At 40.4% G+C, this 21157-nt stretch overlaps 1 protein-coding gene across 1 annotated transcript in view; it reads left to right on the forward strand.

Annotated features, from left to right (window-relative positions):
* The window catches only part of myo1d (myosin ID), a 285608-nt gene extending 264669 nt beyond the window's left edge, over positions 1-20939 (forward strand). The window contains exon 22 of the mRNA XM_033035091.1: positions 17203-20939. Within this exon, the coding sequence (XP_032890982.1) occupies positions 17203-17359 (157 nt within the window). The 3' untranslated portion in view covers positions 17360-20939. The remainder of the gene's footprint in view (positions 1-17202) is intronic.
* The last annotated feature ends 218 nt before the right edge of the window (positions 20940-21157 follow it).

The following is a 21157-nucleotide window of genomic DNA, read 5'->3' on the forward strand; positions in this document are numbered from 1 at the left end:
TTATCCCCCTTCAGTCACATACGTTCTGTTGTAAATCCATGGCTGAGCAACCATTTGAATATTCCTATTCAGACATTGATTTGAACAACAGTAAGTATCTAAACCAAAGTTTTATACAGTTGCAGCATGATTTTCCAACTTTTATTTTCAATGCCCCAACTGATGAAGGCAAGCATGCTGTGCACCTTGTTTGCCAGCAGGGTCTCAATAGACAAACTACTAAGAAGGACAAAGGCTTTAGGTGGATGAGAACACCACAGCCTGCAGTTTGCCCACTACTCTAATTTGCAAGTTAATTAGTATTAATGTATTGTCACTGGGACTAATGCTAGAAGTCCTTCCCACAAATTACTGCGGAAGTAATTTCACAAGAAGTGCAGTAGTAGTTTAAGAAGAAGACCACTTTAAAAAAATGTTCGCCTTGCCTGCAATAATCAGATTCTGAAAAATAGGTAAATAAAAAATGGTGCTTTTTGCATTTATAGAGATGTGCATATTGAATATGCAGTTTCAAAATTGTAAAGCCTTAATAATGACAAAGCTCTCCAAATCTCACATCATCGTTTTTTCTGAGAGTACTTGATATTCATACATAACTGAAATACAACTCTCATAGGATCTAATGGCATATTCCTGTGGCACTTCTTTCATATACCTGAACTGAAATTACATGGGGTACAGCAAGACCAGATACTTATTAACAATTCCATAATCATATTTCTAAAGCAGTCTAACTTGAACTATAACCACACAGATTTTGGTCTCATCTGACCAGAGCACCTTCCTCCACATGTTTGCTGTGTCCCCCACATGGCTTGTGGCAAACTGCAAACGGGACTTCTTATGGCTTTTTTTCAACAATGGCTTTCTTCTTGCCACTCTTCCATAAAGGCCCGATTTGTGGAGTTCACGACTAATAGTTGTCCTGTGGACAGATTCTCCCACCTGAGCTGTGGATCTCTGCAGCTCCTCCAGAGTTACCATGGGCCTCTTGGCTGCTTCTCTGATCAATGCTCTCCTTGCCCGGCTTGTCAGTTTAGGAGGACGGCCATGTCTTGGTAGGTTTGCAGTTGTGCCATACTCTTTCCATTTTCGGATGATGGATTGAACAGTGCTCCGTGAGATGTTCAAAGCTTGGGATATTTTTTTTTAACCTAACCCTGCTTTAAACTTCTCCACAACTTTATCCCTGACCTGTCTGGTGTGTTCCTTGGGCTTCATGATGCTGTTTGTTCACTAATGTTCTCTAACAAACTTCTGAGGCCTTCACAGAACAGCTGTATTTATACTGAGATTAGATTACACACAAGTGGACTCTATTTACTAATTAGGTGACTTCTGTAGTCAATTGGTTGCACTGGATTTTATTTAGGGGTATCAGAGTAAAGGGGGCTAAACACTTTTGCACGCCACACTTTTCAGTTTTTTATTTGTAAAAACATTTGAAAACCATGTATCATTTTCCTTCCACTTCACAATTATGCACCACTTTGTGTTGGTCTATCACATAAAATCCCAATAAAATACATTTACGTTTGTGGTTGTAACGTGATAAAATGTGGAAAAGTTCAAGGGGTATGAATACTTTTGCAAGCCACTGTATTGGGTGTAATGTTGTAGTGTTATGGCAAATTGCCCCAGAGTCAATTATGTTTCATTCACACTGTAAATTGAGAGAAGTTTGTATCCATGTAGTAGGGTGCTGGGAGTACCGAGTTGCTTATTGGAATTGATTGAAATTTGAATTAGTCCTGCCCCACCCACTCAGTGGTTTTGTTCAAGTTCCTGTAATGGGCAGCTGCCACTTCCAACTCACGAGAGCCACATATGTTTTATCTCTGTGGTTTACAGTTAATCATCTAGGAAATGGATCTGTATTACACACTGTTCTTAAAAAAACGCCATAGAACTATGTCCGTTTACATACTTGGCGCTTTTCTTTTTCTTAGCTCTTATGAATAATTATTCTCCATGTTTTTAACTAGCCTAGTGGAATAAAACAGTTCAAGCTATTCAACACTGAAATAATATAACCATTTTGCAGTGCAACATCCTGCCCTTATGTAGCTTCTTCCCACTAGTATGATGTCCTGAGATGCTTTTGATGCTGAGTTACAGATATTAGGATGAGCATCCAAAGCCTTGGTCAGAGTTGTTCTTATAGAAGGAGAACGAAAGGAATTGGAGAAGTTTATGAAAGGAATTTCATAGCTTAGAGCCACGACAGCTGAGAGCACAGTTGCCAGTGATAGTGATGAAAATTGAGAATGTGCAGGAGCATTGGAGAATGCAGGATTAGGGAATGCATCCCTCAGAAAACGCAGACAAATTGCTGACTCGAACCCGTGAACAATATCACTTTCACAGGAGACAGTGAATGGTTGATGGAGGCCAATCATTTTAACCCCAAGGGTATGATGATGGTGCAGTGGCTAAGTTAGTAATCTTGATGGCCAGTCTATCATTTCACATGCATGAGTTCAAATCCCACTATGTCAGATGTGGAATTTAAATTTGGTTAGAATTTTCTTCTTTTTTTTTTTTATTAGTCTTAGTAATGATGATCGTGAAATGCCAGATTGGTTTAACAATCCATCTGATTCACACACGACTTTCAACAAAGGAAATCTGTCATCCTTACCCAGTCTTTGCCTATGTGTAATTTCAGACCCGCAGTAATGTTGGCTCCTAACTGCTTTCTGAAATGGGAACTCACTCAGTTGCATAATAACCACTATGTGGAAACAACACAAATAATAACTGGATGGATTACGTGGCATTGACCTAGACATCAAACTTTTAAATTAAGTTTAGAGATATAGAATGGAAACAGACCCACCAAGTCCACACTGACCATCGATCACCCATTCACACAAGTTCCATGTTATCTCACATTCGCTTTCACTTCCTGCACATGGTGCAATTTACAGGTTCCAGTTGACCTACAAACACACACGACTTTAGGATGTGGGAGGAAACTGGTGCATGTGGAGGAAACGGAGAATGTGCAAACTCCACACAGATAGCACCCAAGGTCAGGATCGAACCTGGGCCTCTGGCACTGTGAGGAAGCAGCTCTCCAGCTGCACCACTGCAGTGGGATTTGGATGCAGTTAAACCAGACTTCTGAAGTCCCCCTTACAAACATCTGCCTAAATTGGGAGCATGTCCCACAGTCTAGTCAAATAATAGTCTGACAGATACTCCTCCATCACAATCCTTGGATGTGTCCTTTATAACCAGCTGGACAAATATAGCAAAGGTAATGGCTCATAGTATACAGACTGGAAGGACTAGCCTTGTGAATCTACATCCTCCAGAACCTATGAAATCTTATAACATTGCTCACTCCTTTAGCTGATGAATCAGTGTTTCACCATGTCGTACAATACTTGGCAGAAGCACTGAAATTAGCAAGGGGATGGAATATACCGTGGATGGGAAATTTCATTGTCAATTGCCAAGGGTGCCTGGTATCACCACCTCTAATTGAGCGGGACAAGCCATGAAGGTCATGGCTGTAGATTGAATTAATGGCAGGTAGACAGTTACTGAAGGTAAGGTCAAACCAAATTGGCCATGTCCTTGCTAGTTTATATATAGCAAATGCATTTATCTGTGTTAGCATCGGGAGTATGTGGCATTGAAATATTCCAGTGAAACCAATGTTAAGGGGCATTGAAGGGGAAGTATTGCAATGTCTGGAGGCATAACTCAAATCAAACAAAATATTTGTGTAGTTGGTTATTGGAGTCATTCATCCCAGCCCCAGGACATCACTGCAAGAGTTCCTCAGAACAATATCCTTAGTCTGACCATTATCAGCTGCTTCATCAATGACCTTCTCCCCATAACGAAGCAGGAATGTTTGTTGATGATAGCACTGCGTGCAATGCCACTAACAACTCCTCAACAAATAAAGCTCTTCATGTCTGTATGCAACGACATTCATAGTTGGTCTGATGTGACAAATAGTATTATTTCCAGGCAGTTGTTATCTCCAGCCACCTACCCTTGATATTCAATAGCATTGCCATGACCGAATAACCAAAGAGCTATTTTCGACCAGAAACCCAGCTGGACCACCATACAAAATACCGTGATTACATGACCAGATCAATAGTTGGGCAAGTGTCATAGCTCCAGATGTCTAAATCCTTTCAACCATCTGCAAGACTAAAGTCAAAAGTGTGTAGGATCACTCTTTTCTCTCCCTTACCAGCTTCAGTAGCACACAAAAGGACTGTCATTATCCATGCCAAAGAAACCTAATTGATTGGCACCCATTATCCATACCAAACATTTATATAACTACTTCATTTTCAAGGTTTACGCCTTCTTGACTTGGACATTTATCATCATTTGTTCGATGTCACTGCTCTGAATCTTTATACTCCATTGTCAATAGCATTATGGAAATACTTTCACCAGAAGAACTGTAGTTCAGGAATGTGGTTCACCATCACAAAAACAATTATGCATGGACAGTAAGTACTGACCAAGTTAGCAAATCAGAAAATGAATGAAAAAGACACACCACCATGGTTGAAATGGGCAGTTTGTAGTTGCAATATCTAAATGGCGTCAAGTTGGGAAAAGGGAAGTACAACAGGATCTGGGGGTCCTTGTTCATCAGTCTATGAAAGTAAGCATGCAGGTACAACAGGCAGTGAAGAAAGCGAATGGCATGTTGGCCTTTATAACAAGAGGAGTCGAATATAGGAGCAAAGAGGTCCTTCTGCAGTTGTACAGAGCCCTAGTGAGACTATACCTGGAGTATTGTGTGCAGTTTTGGTCCCCTAATTTGAGGAAGGACATTCTTGCTATTGAGGGAGTGCAGCGTAGGTTTACAAGGTTAATTCCCGGGATGGCGGGACTGACATATGCTGAGAGAATGGAGCGGCTGGGCTTGTGCACTCTGGAGTTTAGAAGGATGAGAGGATTTCTCATTGAAAAATATAAGATTGTTAAGGGTTTGGACATGCTAGAGGCAGGAAACATGTCCCCGATGTTGGGAACCAGGGGTCACCGTTTAAGAATAAGGAGAAAGCCATTTAGAACAGAGACGAGGAAACACTTTTTCTCACAGAGAGTTATGAGTCTGTGGAATTCTCTGCCTCAGAGGGCAGTGGAGGCAGGTTCTCTGGATGCTTTCAAAAGAGAGCTAGATTAAAAATAGCGTAGTCAGGGGATATGTGGAGAAGGCAGGAACGGGGTACTGATTGGGGATGATCAGCATGATCACATTAAATGGCAGTGCTGGCTCGAAGGGCCAAATGGCCTACTCCCGCGTCTATTGTCTATTGTCTAATAGTGTCATAACTGTGTATGAGAAGAACATCTTGACAGTTGAGCAAGAATTCCAAAGTTGTTACAGAGCCAAATTGAAAATTAACTCTTAAATTCTCCATGGAAAGGAGATTCAGAGAAAAGTCAGTGAACAATATCTGGCTGCGATTTTTGTGGAAACTTCTATATGTTCATCACTGACCAACTCAATGCTATCATGGGCAGAACCAATTAATGTGATGCTGGTTGCATCGAGAATGAAATAGTGCTGTAGCAGGTAGGAGAATACTTACAGAAGGAAGGTAACGTCAGAGGACGAGGCTCAAAAGTGAGCTTGTGAAACATAGAAACATAGAAAATAGGTGCAGGAGTAGGCCATCGGCCCTTCGAGCTATTCAATATGACCATGGCTGATCATCCAACTCGGTATCCTCTACCTGCCTTCTCTCCATGCCCCCTGATCCCTTTAGCCACAAGGGCCACATCTAACTCCCTCTTAAATATAGCCAATGAACTGGCCTCAACTACCTTCTGTGGCAGAGAATTCCAGAGATTCACCACTCTCTGTGTGAAAAATGTTTTCCTCATCTCGGTCCTAAAAAAATTCCCCCTTATCCTTAAACTGTGACCCCTTGTTCTGGACTTCCCCAACATCGGGAACAATCTTCCTGCATCTAGCCTGTCCAACACCTTAAAAATTTTGTGCGTTTCTATAAGATCCCCCCTCAATCTTCTAAATTCTAGCCAGTACAAACCGAGTCTATCCAGTCTTTCTTCATATGAAAGTCCTGACATCCCAGGAATCAGTCTGGTGAACCTTCTCTGTACTCCCTCTATGGCAAGAATGTCTCTCCTCAGATTAGGAGACCAAAACTGTACGCAATACTCCAGGTGTGGTCTCACCAAGACCCTGTATAACTGCAGTAGAACCTCCCTGCTCCTATACTCAAATCCTTTTGCTATGAATGCTAACATACCATTCGCCTTCTTCACTGCCTGCTGCACCTGCATGCCCACTTTTAATGACTGGTGTACCATGACACCCAGGTCTCGTTGCATCTCCCCTTTTCCTAATCGGCCACCATTCAGATAATAGTCTACTTTCCTGTTTTTGCCACCAAAGTGGATAACCTCACATTTATCCACATTATACTGCATCTGCCATGCATTTGCCCACTCACCCAGTCTATCCAAGTCACCTTGCAGCCTCCGAGCATCCTCCTCACAGCTAACACTGCCCCCCAGCTTCGTGTCATCCGCAAACTTGGAGATTTTGCATTCAATTCCCTCGTCCAAATCATTAATATATATCGTAAATAGTTGGGGTCCCAGCACTGAGCCTTGCGGTACCCCACTAGTCACTGCCTGCCATTGTGAAAAGGAACCGTTTACTCCTACTCTTTGCTTCCTGTCTGCCAGCCAGTTCTCTATCCACATCAATACTGAACCCCCAATACCGTGTGCTTTAAGTTTGTATACTAATCTCTTATGTGGGACCTTGTCGAAAGCCTTCTGAAAGTCCAGATATAACACATCCACTGGTTCTCCCTTATCCACTCTAGTTACATCCTCGAAAAATTCTATATGATTCGTCAGACATGATTTACCTTTCATAAATCCATGCTGACTTTGTCCAATGATTTCACCACTTTCCAAATTTGCTGCTATCCCATCTTTAATAACTGATTCTAGCCGTTTCCCCACTACAGACGTTAGACTAACTGGTCTGTAATTCCCCATTTTCTCTCTCCCTCCCTTTTTAAAAAGTGGGGTTAATTACCTACCCTCCAATCCTCAGGAACTACTCCAGAATCTAAAGAGTTTTGAAAAATGATCACTAATGCATCCACTATTCCCCGAAAGGGTTGCATTTATTAAAAATGTATTTATTACTATTTAGTATTGGGAAGCAGTTTCACAATCTATGCAGACTGCTGACCGACCAAGATTTTACACCGTTCTGCTATGAAGTCAGTGCAGAATTTGTGCTTTTGGCTTTCTGAATTCCACTTTGGTTCATTTGCCAAGCCTCAGAGAGATTCACCCCTGGCAAAAACAAATTGCTTGGGACTGGCTTTGGATGAGCTTAATTTAACAGCTGAGGTCCAATGCATGGAACTGCAAAGAAAACATTTAATTACAGCCATTGCTGCTTCGTAATGTGTGTCCCGTCACTTGCTGCCTCTCAGCCTCTTAAAATAAATTCAGCTTTAGTGAATACAAAAGTGGTTACGCATTCCCATACACAAATTGGTGCTCGTTGTATTGAAGAAAGCAGAATATATGACCTCCGACTACTGAAACCTGAACAACACGAGTATTTAAACCACTTCCCCCCAGCTGACCTGCAGCATGAAGCAAGCATCCTGTTGATCACATGCATTGAAAGGTCCTAGCTCTCATTGTGTCTGGCGTAGTTTGCCATATGTTGCACAATCCTTCAGGTTAAGTGGACAATAAATCCACCTAGAGGCAGCTGTTTTGTGATCCTGTGGAATTTTTCAGGATTCGAAACCCTGGGCTGCTGTACTCTAAGTAATGTAGAGCACATATGTTAACAGCAGCTGAGGAACAGATTCCCTGCAAAAGAATTAGAGCAGTTAATTAACTAGCCAATCTTGTGCAAAGCTCTCACTGCTTAAACTGACATGGATCTAAAAAGGTTTTCAGGATATTGCATAGAAAGGGAAAAAAATCCCACCCGCTTGAATACGCACCTCAACTGTGGAGGTGCATTATACAACCAGTGGTAAAATCCTATTTAGTTTAACAGATGCATTGTAAGGCTTCAAGGTCCGAGAACACTAATGCAATTATTAAGAAAGCTCATCAGCGCCTCTACTTCCTGAGAAGATTATGGAGAGTCGGTTTGTCAAGGAGGACTCTCTCTAACTTCTACAGGTGCACAGTAGAGAGCACGCTGACCGGTTGCATCGTGGTTTGGTTCGGCAACTTGAGCGCCCTGGAGAGGAAAAGACTACAAAAAGTAGTAAACACTGCCCAGTCCATCATCGGCTCTGACCTTCCTTCCATCGAGGGGATTTATCGCAGTCGCTGCCTCAAAAAGGCTGGCAGTATCATCAAAGACCCACACCATCCTGGCCACACACTCATCTCCTCTGCTACCTTCAGGTAGAAGGTACAGGAGCCTGAAGACTGCAACAACCAGGTTCAGGAATAGCTACTTCCCCACAGCCATCAGGCTATTAAACCTGGCTCGGACAAAACTCTGATTATTAATAATCTATTATCTGTTATTTGCACTTCATCAGTTTATTTATTCATGTGTGTATATATTTATATTATGGTATATGGACACACTGATCTGTTTTGTAGTAAATGCCTACTATGTTCTGTGTGCTGAAGCAAAGCAAGAATTTCATTGTCCTATCAGGGACACATGACAATAAACTCACTTGAATAACTGTAGAGTAATTGCATTAGAAACATAGAAATTAGCAGGCCATTCATTATGATTATGGCTGATCATCCGAGTTCAATAAAGTATAACTGTTTTTACCCCATATGCCTAGATCATTAATGCCATGTTTATGGTTGGTATATGGAATGAGCTGCCAGAGGAGGTTAAAGGGCCGTCTCACTTCCACAACCTAATTCACGACCTCTGCCGAGTTTGCCCTTGACTCATGGTCGTCACGAGGTTGTAGATTGGTCGTGATGCTAGTCGTAGATACTTGTGACATCAAGTAGGCTGCGGCGTTTTTCTAGCCTGATGAAAAATGTCCACGAGTAAAAAAGGTCGTGAATTAGGTCGTGAAAGTGGGACAGGCCGTTAATGAGGCAAGTACTATCACAACATTTAAAAGACATTTGGACAGTTACAAGGATGGGAAATACTTAGAGGGATATGAGCCAAACATAGACACATGAGACAAGCATAGATTTTGGCATCTTGATCAGCATAAATGTTAGTCCTCAGTCTTTGCAGGTTGTTTTTTTAACTTCATCAAGGATAGAATTCGTGGGGGTATTAAGGCATATATGTTACTTCCAAGAACATCTGGATTAAATTTATAAAATTTGTGAATAAATTATAATTCAGATAATATATATAACATATATATAATATATAATAGAGATAATATATATAAGCATCTGGATAAACAGGGTCTGATTAGGAACAGTCAACATGGATTTGTGCCTGGAAGGTCATGTTTAACTAATCTTCTTGAATTTTTTGAAGACGTTACTCGGGAAATTGATGAGGGTAAAGCAGTGGATGTTGTGTATATGGACTTCAGTAAGGCCTTTGACAAGGTTCCTCATGGAAGGTTGGTTAAGAAGGTTCAATGGTTGGGTATTAATGGTGGAGTAGCAAGATGGATTCAACAGTGGCTGAATGGGAGATGCCAGAGAGTAATGGTGGATGGTTGTTTGTCAGGTTGGAGGCCAGTGACGAGTGGGGTGCCACAGGGATCTGTGTTGGGTCCACTGTTGTTTGTCATGTACATCAATGATCTGGACGATGGTGTGGTAAATTGGATTAGTAAGTATGCAGATGATACTAAGATAGGTGGGGTTGCGGGTAATGAAGTAGAGTTTCAAAGTCTACAGAGAGATTTATGCCAGTTGGAAGAGTGGGCTGAAAGATGGCAGATGGAGTTTAATGCTGATAAGTGTGAGGTGCTACATCTTGGCAGGACAAATCAAAATAGGACGTACATGGTAAATGGTAGGGAATTGAAGAATGTAGGTGAACAGAGGGATCTGGGAATAACTGTGCACAGTTCCCTGAAAGTGGAATCTCATGTAGATAGGGTGGTAAAGAAAGCTTTTGGTGTGCTGGCCTTTATAAATCAGAGCATTGAGTATAGAAGTTGGGATGTAATGTTAAAATTGTACAAGGCATTGGTGAGGCCAATTCTGGAGTATGGTGTACAATTTTGGTCGCCTAATTATAGGAAGGATGTCAACAAAATAGAGAGAGTACAGAGGAGATTTACTAGAATGTTGCCTGGGTTTCAGCAACTAAGTTACAGAGAAAGGTTGAACAAGTTAGGGCTTTATTCTTTGGAGCGCAGAAGGTTAAGGGGGGACTTGATAGAGGTTTTTAAAATGATGAGAGGGATAGACAGAGTTGACGTGGAAAAGCTTTTCCCACTGAGAGTAGGGAAGATTCAAACAAGGGGACATGACTTGAGAATTAAGGGACTGAAGTTTAGGGGTAACATGAGGGGGAACTTCTTTACTCAGAGAGTGGTAGCTGTGTGGAATGAGCTTCCAGTGAAGGTGGTGGAGGCAGGTTCGTTTTTATCATTTAAAAATAAATTGGATAGTTATATGGATGGGAAAGGAATGGAGGGTTATGGTCTGAGCGCAGGTATATGGGACTAGGGGAGATTATGTGTTCGGCATGGACTAGAAGGGTCGAGATGGCCTGTTTCCGTGCTGTAATTGTTATATGGTTATATGGTTATAATTCACATGTTACTGCTATGAGGATGTGGAAAATGTAGAGGATGAAGATTATGAAATTAGTATTTTCATATTCTTGAAATCTTGTTTTGGATTGGAGTGAAGGAATGACTTGAATAATACACTGTAAAATCCAATTGACCATCAGTGCCTTTCATTTTACAATGTTGAGGTACAACAGGAAGATTTTTTGAAACAGAGGAAAAATAGGGACAGGAATAAAATGCATTGTGTTAGGGAAGTGAAACAGATGAAAAGAAAATCCCACTGAGTTGAGAGGTCTATGTATGTAAAATCCCTTGGAGCAGAACACTCTCCATTTGGAATTGCAGCTTTCACTCATTCTCAAAACTTCACATTCAAATTATTTTCCTTTCAAGTTTTGTGTTGGCAATTATTGCAAGCTCAAAACTTCTTCATAGATAGGGTCATGGGATGAGTCTGGAAATAATTACGAAGTCTGAAGTACTTAATGGAAAGTTCAAGTACAGCTGCACTGTGTAAGTAAAGAAAAGCTTATTATCCAAGTTAATGCACCGTATATCAACAACAATGTGGCGTTTTTATTTAATAAAATACCCAAGATGGGAGGCAGGAGCCTTATCAGATCAGATTTGAACAAGGCACTGTCATTGCCCGTGTAAAAATAAGAAACTAATGGTGTTTATTTTCTATTTTGTTAATGTTTTGTTAAACATTGAAAGACTCATACTGAAAGAAACATGGCCAAGAATATGATAGCTGAATTAAAATCATCGGAGAATATTAATTCCAAGAGGCAAGAAAGCAGGCATTTCATTCCCCAACACATTATCATTGTTTATTTTTGACAAATTATGCACAAGAGTTGTGCTAACATTTGTTCACTGAATTTGTTCGACCTTCTTTATATTTAACAAAGAAAGATGAATTCTTGCCTTGTGTTCATTCTGCCCCAGTCCTAGAATCACTGAAATTCCTTCCATTACTGATACTACTGTAGTTCTGGCTGCAACTATATAGCAAAGTGTAAGAAAATGAAGGTCCGGATATCTTTGAATGCATGGATTAAGTGACTATACATGTATTTCCCAATAGGCAAATTGAAGATTATAATGGAAATTGTTCCAATTTACAATGGCTACATGCCAATTATTCAATAGTTCATTTGGCAATCATTTTGAAACTTCGAACCCATTGTCCTTTGATGCTGAATGAAGGCCCTGAACCAGGGCCGTATGTTGTGAATTTTAAGGCTGAAACAATGGTGTTTTCAATGGCAAGTTTTTGTTTATCATTTTAGCTTGGTGAACATTCAAATGTGTATATATATATATATATATGGAACTGTTTAGTTCTAGATGTATGGAGAATAAAGGGTTATACATATTGTTGATATTGTTGTGGTTTTATGCCTGCTTATTGTAATTTTCGAAATGTTATCGATAGTGCTTTTAAAGTGATTCCATGCAGGGAAAATGTGTATATGGTTTGAGCATTAAATCATGAGGTACATATTTTGTATTGTCATAGTTCTAGTGTGCATGAGGGAGGGATTTATGAATGCATCGATTGCATGATCTGCTGATAACCCATGTTTAATGGTGAAATACACAAGCAATGACTTAGACCAAGAAGAAGAAAAAAGATGGTTTGCCTAACTTGCAGTCGTGTTTACTTGGGCCCAATGGATTGTTTAAGGTCTGAGTAATGGTTTGAATTTTTGAAAAAGATGGAACAAATTATGCAAGGAGAGCTTCAAAAGGAAAACTTTTAAGATATCACAGAGTGTTTAAGAAGGAACTGCAGATGCTGGAAAATCGAAGGTAGACAAAAATGCTGGAGAAACTCAGCGGGTGAGGCAGCATCTATGGAGTGAAAGAAATAGGCAACGTGTCGGATCGAGACCCTTCTTCAATCTGAAGAAGGGTCTTGACCCGAAACGTTGCCTATTTCCTTCGCTCCGTAGATGCTGCCTCACCCGCTGAGTTTCTCCAAGATATCACAGAGAGTAAAGCGGCTTTTTCACGGGGTGAGTTGACGCAAGATGTCACCAGAGTGAAGTGGTCGTGGTCCAGCACGAGTCTCGCACGATATAACGGGGGGTAGATAAAGAGTTCCCACGGTACTCGGCATTTCTGTTATTTGTGCGAGTGACTTGTCCGTCTCCCGAGCTTTCCCGTTAATCTTGAATGAACATCGTGAACTGTAGTGTTGTTAATCACGTGGCACAAATGATGTTACTTTGTTTTCACACACTATATTGGTTTTTTTCACACACTATATTCCTCCCTTGGTTGAATTGGCTCATTTGGAGACATGCCTATACTAAGTATTTTCGAGTACAGGATGGTGGTTATTTTCATTGACGCGCTGTATGCAGCAGCCCACTATGTGCATCGAGAACGCTTGCGTGAAGGCAGAAGGGTGAGATTAATAAAAAAGAGAATTAAGAGGAAGTCTCACTGGGTGAAGCCCATCTTTCAACGGAGACCTCAATTTGGACAATATGATCAGCTGCTTAAAGTGCTGTGCGAAGAGGATAAAAGTGCATTCACAAACTTTGTCAGAATTTCACCCGAGCTCTTTAATGAGCTGAAGAATAATATGTTTTTTTTTAGACAAATGTTGTTTGGTGTGATGCACCGTCTCTCAATATGTGCAAGAAGTCGTCTTTTTATTTTGTCAAATAGGAATAAAGACTTTGTCTCACATTGACCGTGATGGTTGTCTTATTTTATTATCTACTGAGAGGTGAAACTTTCAAACGTTTAACCAGTCAGTAGACAGACAATAAATAGTAACAATCGAGCCATAAATGGTGTATACATGGTGAAGGGAACAACGCTGTGTGCAAGATAATGTTTAAAATCATGCGAGGAATCGATCGGGTAGATGCACAGTCTCTTGCCCAGAGTAGGCGAATCGAGGACCAGATTACATAGGTTTAAGGTGAAGGGGAAATGATTTAGTATGGATCGGATTAAATACTGTCAGTAGTAAACCCGATCAAAAACAACATCAGGACGTCTATTAAACACCAGAGATCCCAGTAAACACCTAGCCGAGACTTATTACAGGTCTAGTGGAAAGACACAAAGCGCTGGAGCAACTCAGCGGGTCAGGCAGCATCGCTAGACAACATGGATAGATGATGTTTCGGGTCGGGACTCTTCTTCAGCGCTGAGTTACTCCCGCATATTGTGTCTTTCCAATGCAGATTAGCGTCTGCGATTCTTTGCTCCTGCATTACGGGGTCTATCTCGATTCCCGATAAAGTCTAAAACCCATCCTCCAGAGTTCTCAGCCCAGGGCGCCCATAAACAAGCCCTTAACTCCACACTGGGGACAGAGGCTGAGAGGTGTACAAAACCATGAGACGAACAGGCAGGGAAATAGACAGAGTCCAGGGTAATATATGTCCTTTGCCCACAGAGGGGATTCGAGGACCAGAGGGCATAGGTTCAAGGTGAGGGGGGAAGATCTAATAGGAATCTGCGTGAGGGGTAACATTTTCGCACAAAGGGTGGTGGGTGTATGGAACAAGCTGCCAGAGGAGGTAGTTGAGGCTGGGTCCATCCCTACATTTAAGAAACATTTAGACAGGTACATGGATAAGACAGGTTGGGAGGGATATGGACCAGACGCAGGCAGATGGGACTAGTTTCGATGGGACATTTTGGCCGGTATGGGCAAGTTGAGCCGAAGGGCCGGTTTCCACACTGTAACTCGATAAAGCCAGTGAGTATACGATCTAAGATAGTCCGAGGGTCTCGAATGAGGTAGGTAGTAGTTCAGGAATGCTCTGTGGTTGGTGTTAGGATGGTTCAGTTACATAAGTGCTCAAATGTAGGCACTGTTTTCACAGTGGAAGCTCCGAGACTGTGCAGCGGGCGATTGTCGTGTTGGCTGGGACTCCTGTTATCCATGCAGGGGATTGACCTCAGTCTGAAGAAGGCTCTCGACCCGAAACGCCACCCGTTCCTTCTCTCCAGAGTTGCTGCCTGTCCGGCTGAGTTGCTCCAAGCAACTGGTGTCTATCTTCAAAGGACTGACCACCGGGCTGGATGTCGGGGCTGGCGTGTTGCGTTTCACAGACCGAACTGTCCAATTAATGGTAACAGATGGGCACTGAGGGAAATCCCCCCCCCCCTCTGTTTATCTGCCCTTTCTTTAACTTTTGTGCCTCTATGCAAGTATCTCGCGAGCCATCCCAGACTGCCCATTTCTGCTCCCCCTCGTCTTTAATAACTACATTTCCCTAACAATTACTATATTTGTTAGTTATAGGAGCAAAATTAGGCCATTCGGTCCATTAAGTCCACTCCGCCATTCAATCGCGGCTGATCTATCTCTCCCTCTCAACCACATTCTCTTGCCTTCTCCCCATAACCTCCTGACAGCCGCACTAATCAGGAATGTATCTATCTCTGCCCCTATTCTTCACCCTTTTGACAGTAGTTTTGTTTTATTGGAGACGCGGGAGACAGCGGATGCTGGAATACTGAGCAAAACACGAAATGCTGGAGGAACTCGGTGCATTTGTGTTTAAGAAGGAACTGCAGATGCTGGGAAATCGAAGATCCACAATAATGCTGGAGAAACTCAGCGGGTGCAGCAGCATCTATGGAGCGAAGGAAGTAGGCAACGTTTCGGGCCGAAACGTTGCCTATTTCCTTCGTTCCATAGATGCTGCTGCACCCGCTGAGTTTCTCCAGCATTTGTGTGTGTGGGTGGGAGTAGGGGGGAGGGAGGGGGGGGGGAGAGAGAGAGATAAGGCAACCTGAAGAAAGTGTCGCCTGTCCATTTCCCTCCGTAGATGCTGCCTGGCCCGCGGAGTTCCTACAGTCTTAGAAACTGCTTTAGACAAAAAGAGACACAAACTGCTGGAGTAAAATAGCTCAGCAAGTGAGGTACCTGAACACTCAAAAATGAAAAAGAATGAAAATGTGATTATTTCACCTTCCTTCAACTATTTTGTGTTTCAGCATGAGAGGGATTATAACATTAGAGACATTCATCTTGTAGTGATGTGTTAATGAAGAATTGCAGACATCAATCTGATAGTAAAAAATATATTTATTTAACAATGAGGTAAAACAAGCACTGACAATCAAACTGCTCAGTTACTCACCGTTCGCAGGAGTTCCCACGGTACCCGCAAGAGTTATTACGGATATCGCACGGATATCGCACTGGCCACTACGTCCATATAATGTTGCAATGCTCAACCACAAGTGTACAAGTCACTCTTGGAGAAATTCAAACTTTCTTGAATTTTCTCCTGAGTGACCAAGTTACACGATTACCTGCCGTTAGCGCCACGGTGGTCCACGAATGCCGTACTGTTATCGCACGAGGTTCCCACGATGTTAAACTCTGGTTCACTCTTGCGGCAAGTCGCCGCGTGAAAAAGCCACTTAAGTCTGTCATGGTCCAGCATTGATGGGAAGCACAGTCACACTGGATCGTGGTGTTATCAAGATCCTGTAAAATATGAGATTAGCAGTTGGACGTTTTTCTAACTTTTATCATGTAGCCTTGTTATGCTTTGAATATGAAGCCACATTTGAAAATTCACAAATGCTCTTTACAATATTCAAATAAAGTACCTGATATTTAAAAGTACCTGATATTTACTATATTCAAATAAAGTACCTGATATTTGTTTTTTTGTATATTCTCCAACTCTGAAAGATAAATATTAAATGTTTTCAATGCTAAGTAACAAGGAACTGATATACCCAGGCAATGCTGTCCTAATCCTGTCACAAATCAGCAATGGAAATCAAATTTTTTTTGCTCTGAGATGTTCAGACTCCGACATCCTTTGTGAGGTACCATTTCATAATACGATTTCAACCTTTTTACTTCAAGATATGCCTAATTAATTAATCCCTGGGGGCCTATCTTGCACAGTTTTGCAAGGCTGCAATCAAGCACGCCTCTTTCCATTTGTTCATTACTGATTTAAATTTTAAATAAAATGTGCTCATCTGTTTGTCCTAATGTCATTGCAATTAAGAAAAAAGCTCAAAAGACAATACATTAAAGCTTGATCATCCTTGGCCTTGCATCTATCTGTTGTAGAAAGGTTGCTGGAAATGTTTATGTGTTGCGATCCATTTTAATAAAAATCTGAGCTACAGACTTTTAAAATATATAGAGTGTTGAGAACAATGAACAACTAAGCAGCTTTAGCTTGGCAGCCCTGAAAACTTGCCAAATTGTTTTGCTGATTTTAAGAGTGAATATCTATCTCTAAGATGTTGTCATTAAGAACTTATTGCTAAAAAGGGTCATTGTCACATTCAATAGGATTGAATGAGTATTGGTTCTGTTTATTATAATGGTGCAAGTTTTGCCTTTGCATGCTCATTATATGTTTCATAAAATGTAACTGTTTTAATATTAATGGTATTCATTTAATATTCAAACATTTCTTGAAAATACCTAAAACAGACATTTTGATTAAATGTTTTTATCTCCTGTTTCCAGTGAGAAAAGGAACTTCCATGTGAAGGCCAGTGATCCAGTTCAGTGTACTATGCATGGCAAGAAGTGCACCATCATTGTGGAGACCAAGATCAACCAGTCGCAGCCCGACTTCACCAAGACACGATCAGGATTTGTTCTTTCCTGGCCTGGAATCTAACAAACGCCTCTTATAGTTTTGTGGCTTAAGGCCAGAATGCCCTTCAAATTCACCATGAAAAATTCAACATTAATGATGGGGAAAGGGGCATGCGTAGTTCATGTTTAGCAATATAAACATTCATGCTGCAGACATGTTTTCTAGTAGACATGCCTCTTCTGACTGATCTGCATGATCCTCTTTGCATTTGATCTGCATTGTCTTCTTCGACACTCTTTCTCCTGCTACCAGCTGAAGTTGGCTTTCTCTCTTTTGTCTATCATGATTTCTCAATCTCCTTAACATAATGATCATGCACAGCAGGCTCTGGTGTAGATTTTAAGGGCTGTGGACTCTTGCCCTCGCTATTTATTTTTTTATTTAAAGTTTTAACTCAATTTTAAGAATGCAGAAAGAGAGAGAACAAATCGTCTCATATGAAAATCCATAATTATCTTCAGTCTGTAAAGTCTCACAGACCATTATGAAATGAACTGTACTTGAGGTAATCATGTATCTTATGATGTCCATTTAATTAATCTATTTAGCTTCAGATTCCTGCTTATTATAACTCATATCTGATGTTATGTCAGTCTGGAACTGTTGCAATTCTGATATGATCTCTGCAAAACTCCAAGCCACAGTACATTTTGATTCCATGCCAGGTAGCCAACCTACTCTTGCCTAAATGAGTAAAAAGCTTGAACTTGCAACGTTTTTCATTTGTTAATCTAGCTTGAAAGAGGTTATATAATGTCAGCCACGATGTATAACTTTCAATCAAACTTACAGATCTTGGTTTTATTAAATGTCAGATTTGCGCTTTTGCACCCCTACCCCAACACTTCAATGTACACAAAGTTATTTACACATTTTCTAACCGTTCTGTTGGCTTTTATAATTCAGATGCTTGTGAATGTGCTGCCCTCACCACAACATCTGCTAACCATAGCACATCTTGCTTACTGTTGAAGTGAAACTTTCAATTATTCATACATTAACCTATATTCATAACTAGAATTCATGTTATCACAAGGTTTGACATTATCTTATTGTAATCCTATTATGGCAGACACTTATAGGGACAGTTTATTTCTCTGTTTTAATTCCCCTTTCCTTTAACTCTGTAGACCAATGCCTCTGCTGATATAGAGACATACAGCACAGAAACAGGCCTTTCGGCCCACCTTGTCCATGCCGACCAAGTTGGCATGCTGGGCTAGTGAAATTTGTCTGCATTCGGCCCATAGCATTCTAAACCTGTGTGTCCAAATGTATTTTTAAAAGTTGTCATAGTATCCACTTCTATAACTTCCTCTGGCAACCTATTCCTGATACGGAATACCTTCTGAGTGAAAATGTTGCCCCTGAAGTCCTCCTTAAATCACTTTCCTTTCACCTTAAGCCTATGCCCTTTAAAGCAGAACAAGTCAGTCAGGGATGGAAAGTTTAAAAAAAAATCTGGTCTTATAGCAGATAATGTCCATGAATGTTGTGTTGCACCCGCTCAAATGTTGCTTAACATGGCCAGCAGCATAATGAAATCTGCTTATGTTCCTACATAACCAACTTTAGCTGCAGTAAATATCCCTTCCAGAGTTCGAAAATGATGACTTCAATTTCTACTCCAGCATTCAAATACTTTAAAGGGGTTGGCGATGAAAAAAGTAAATCAAAGGTTCTTTCTACATCAGGTTGGAGAATGGAGGAGATTAAATGAAGAGCAGAGTTCTCGCATTTCCTGGCTGACATAATTCCTCAATTAACAGCATCTTAAACTGATCTTATTATGTATGTTGGGCGTTGCTGTACAAAAATCAGGGTTTACATTTCCTTGGAAAAGGATACATATCATTGGCTATAAAAAGCTCTGGTCTATCCCAGGAAGTGGAAGACTGTACAATGATGCAAATTATTCATTCATGTCTTTTGAAATCCTACAGTCTAGGAAATGTATTCATTTAAAAATGATAATAGCTGATGTATAAAGAACCGTATGCACAGCTTAAGCTTAACTGGAAATGCAATTGCTGTTGAAATGTCACCAGTACATTCAAATCACTTCCCTGCTGCAGGGCAGGGCCATCAATAAGATCATTTTCTCTTCATTGCTATTTTTTACGACAATTTTCAATTTATTGTGAAACTGGGCAGTTTTAAGCTGTGAGTACCCATTCACTGATCCTTGACCTTGTGTTTGCTGACAAGACTATTCTTTTGAGCATAACTGTAGACTCAACTGTACCATCTAAGACTTTTTAATAACAGAAAGATGAATATAATTTAAATGTCTGAATATCTAGCATTTTGTTATGTAGTTTGGCATTTGTTATCCTGTAAGATCAGAGAGTCATTTTATCTCTCATGAAGTGGATAGTCCTGAAGATTCACACTGATCAATAGCGTTTCTTTAAATGTATCATTTTTGGAAAGATTGGGTCAAGGAACTGGATAGAAAGGTGATCATGAGTTTTAGTTTTTGTTTTTCCACAGACCAATCATGTTAATGATTAATGTTCAGCTATGTTCCAATGAAAGAAATAATGCCAAAGATGTGGGTGCATATTGCACACATTCCTGCTTATCATCAGGCAATCCTTGATTATTATTTATTTAGCTTGCACTACAAATGCTTGGTCTATCTTCAATAATCAGTTATGTTGTGTGGAATAATCATGGAATTTTCAACTTCTGAAGGATGCCTTGTTGTTTTGACGCAGAGTTCAATGTAAAAATGGCCTCTGCTAGATTTTATGTTTTGTATCAACTCCAATAATTGACTTGAATCAAACTCTGCTATTTCCATTTCTGCAACCTGGTTACAAAGATTGTAAACAATTTAACTCCAAACATTTTAACCATCCAAAGACTGTAAAAGTGTCAGACAATGCAGGAGCTGAGGAGGTTGCATGGGACCACTCAATTGCATGTGTTATGATGGAGAGGAGTAGCAGTGTCACTGGCTGCAAAGAGAAAAATAGCTTATTTCATATTCTCCCTTCACTCTCCATCACAGCCAGGTGCCAACATATCAGGTTTGGTGATGGGCAAATGTCTATGCATGTTGGTTTTGTTCTTAATATCGGATTTTCCCTTCACAGATCTAGTCATGAGATCAGGTGCGTTAGTTAAAAAATATGCAATCAAATGTGCCAGCAACACATGCAATTGTTCAAGTGCCTTTATATTGAAAATGCAGGTCATTGGAAGATGCACCTGAAATCATTTGGTATTGGTGTGTTAGATATTACCAGTTGTAATAAAATGGTGTATTTAATCACTAATGAATCATGTATAAATCAACTTTATATTTAGAAATATAATATTCAGAATTCAGATTAGTTATAGTATGAATACTTACAAATATCAGGAGAATAATAGTTGGTAATCAAAGGTTTTGTGATGTTTTCCTCAAATCAAAGTTTATAGTGCAATTTTATTTGATATACATTTTTTGATTTGTAAATTAGTATTTCTGAAAAGATTTGTCCCATTGTAGCCTTGACTGGCTATTCAATAAATTACTTTATTTTCATAAATGCTTGATATGTTCCACACTACAATAAAAGAGTGTTTTCATTAATAAAAGCATTCCTTGAAACTCCTTGCCAAGTGATGATTATTTTAGAAGTACATTTGTAATGAAAATTAATTCATAGCCTTCCAAGCAGACTGAAACATAGATCAAGTGAGTTCTTCCCTGCATTCTCCATGTCGGAAGTCTGAAACTATGGGGAATAAACAACCAGCTGTGTTTGGGATTAGAGTCTGTTTAAAGTGGAAAACCAATACAAAGACGGCACCAATGTTGGGGACAGA

Source organism: Amblyraja radiata, chromosome 16 (assembly GCF_010909765.2).
Source record: "Amblyraja radiata isolate CabotCenter1 chromosome 16, sAmbRad1.1.pri, whole genome shotgun sequence".
NCBI lineage: Eukaryota > Metazoa > Chordata > Chondrichthyes > Rajiformes > Rajidae > Amblyraja > Amblyraja radiata.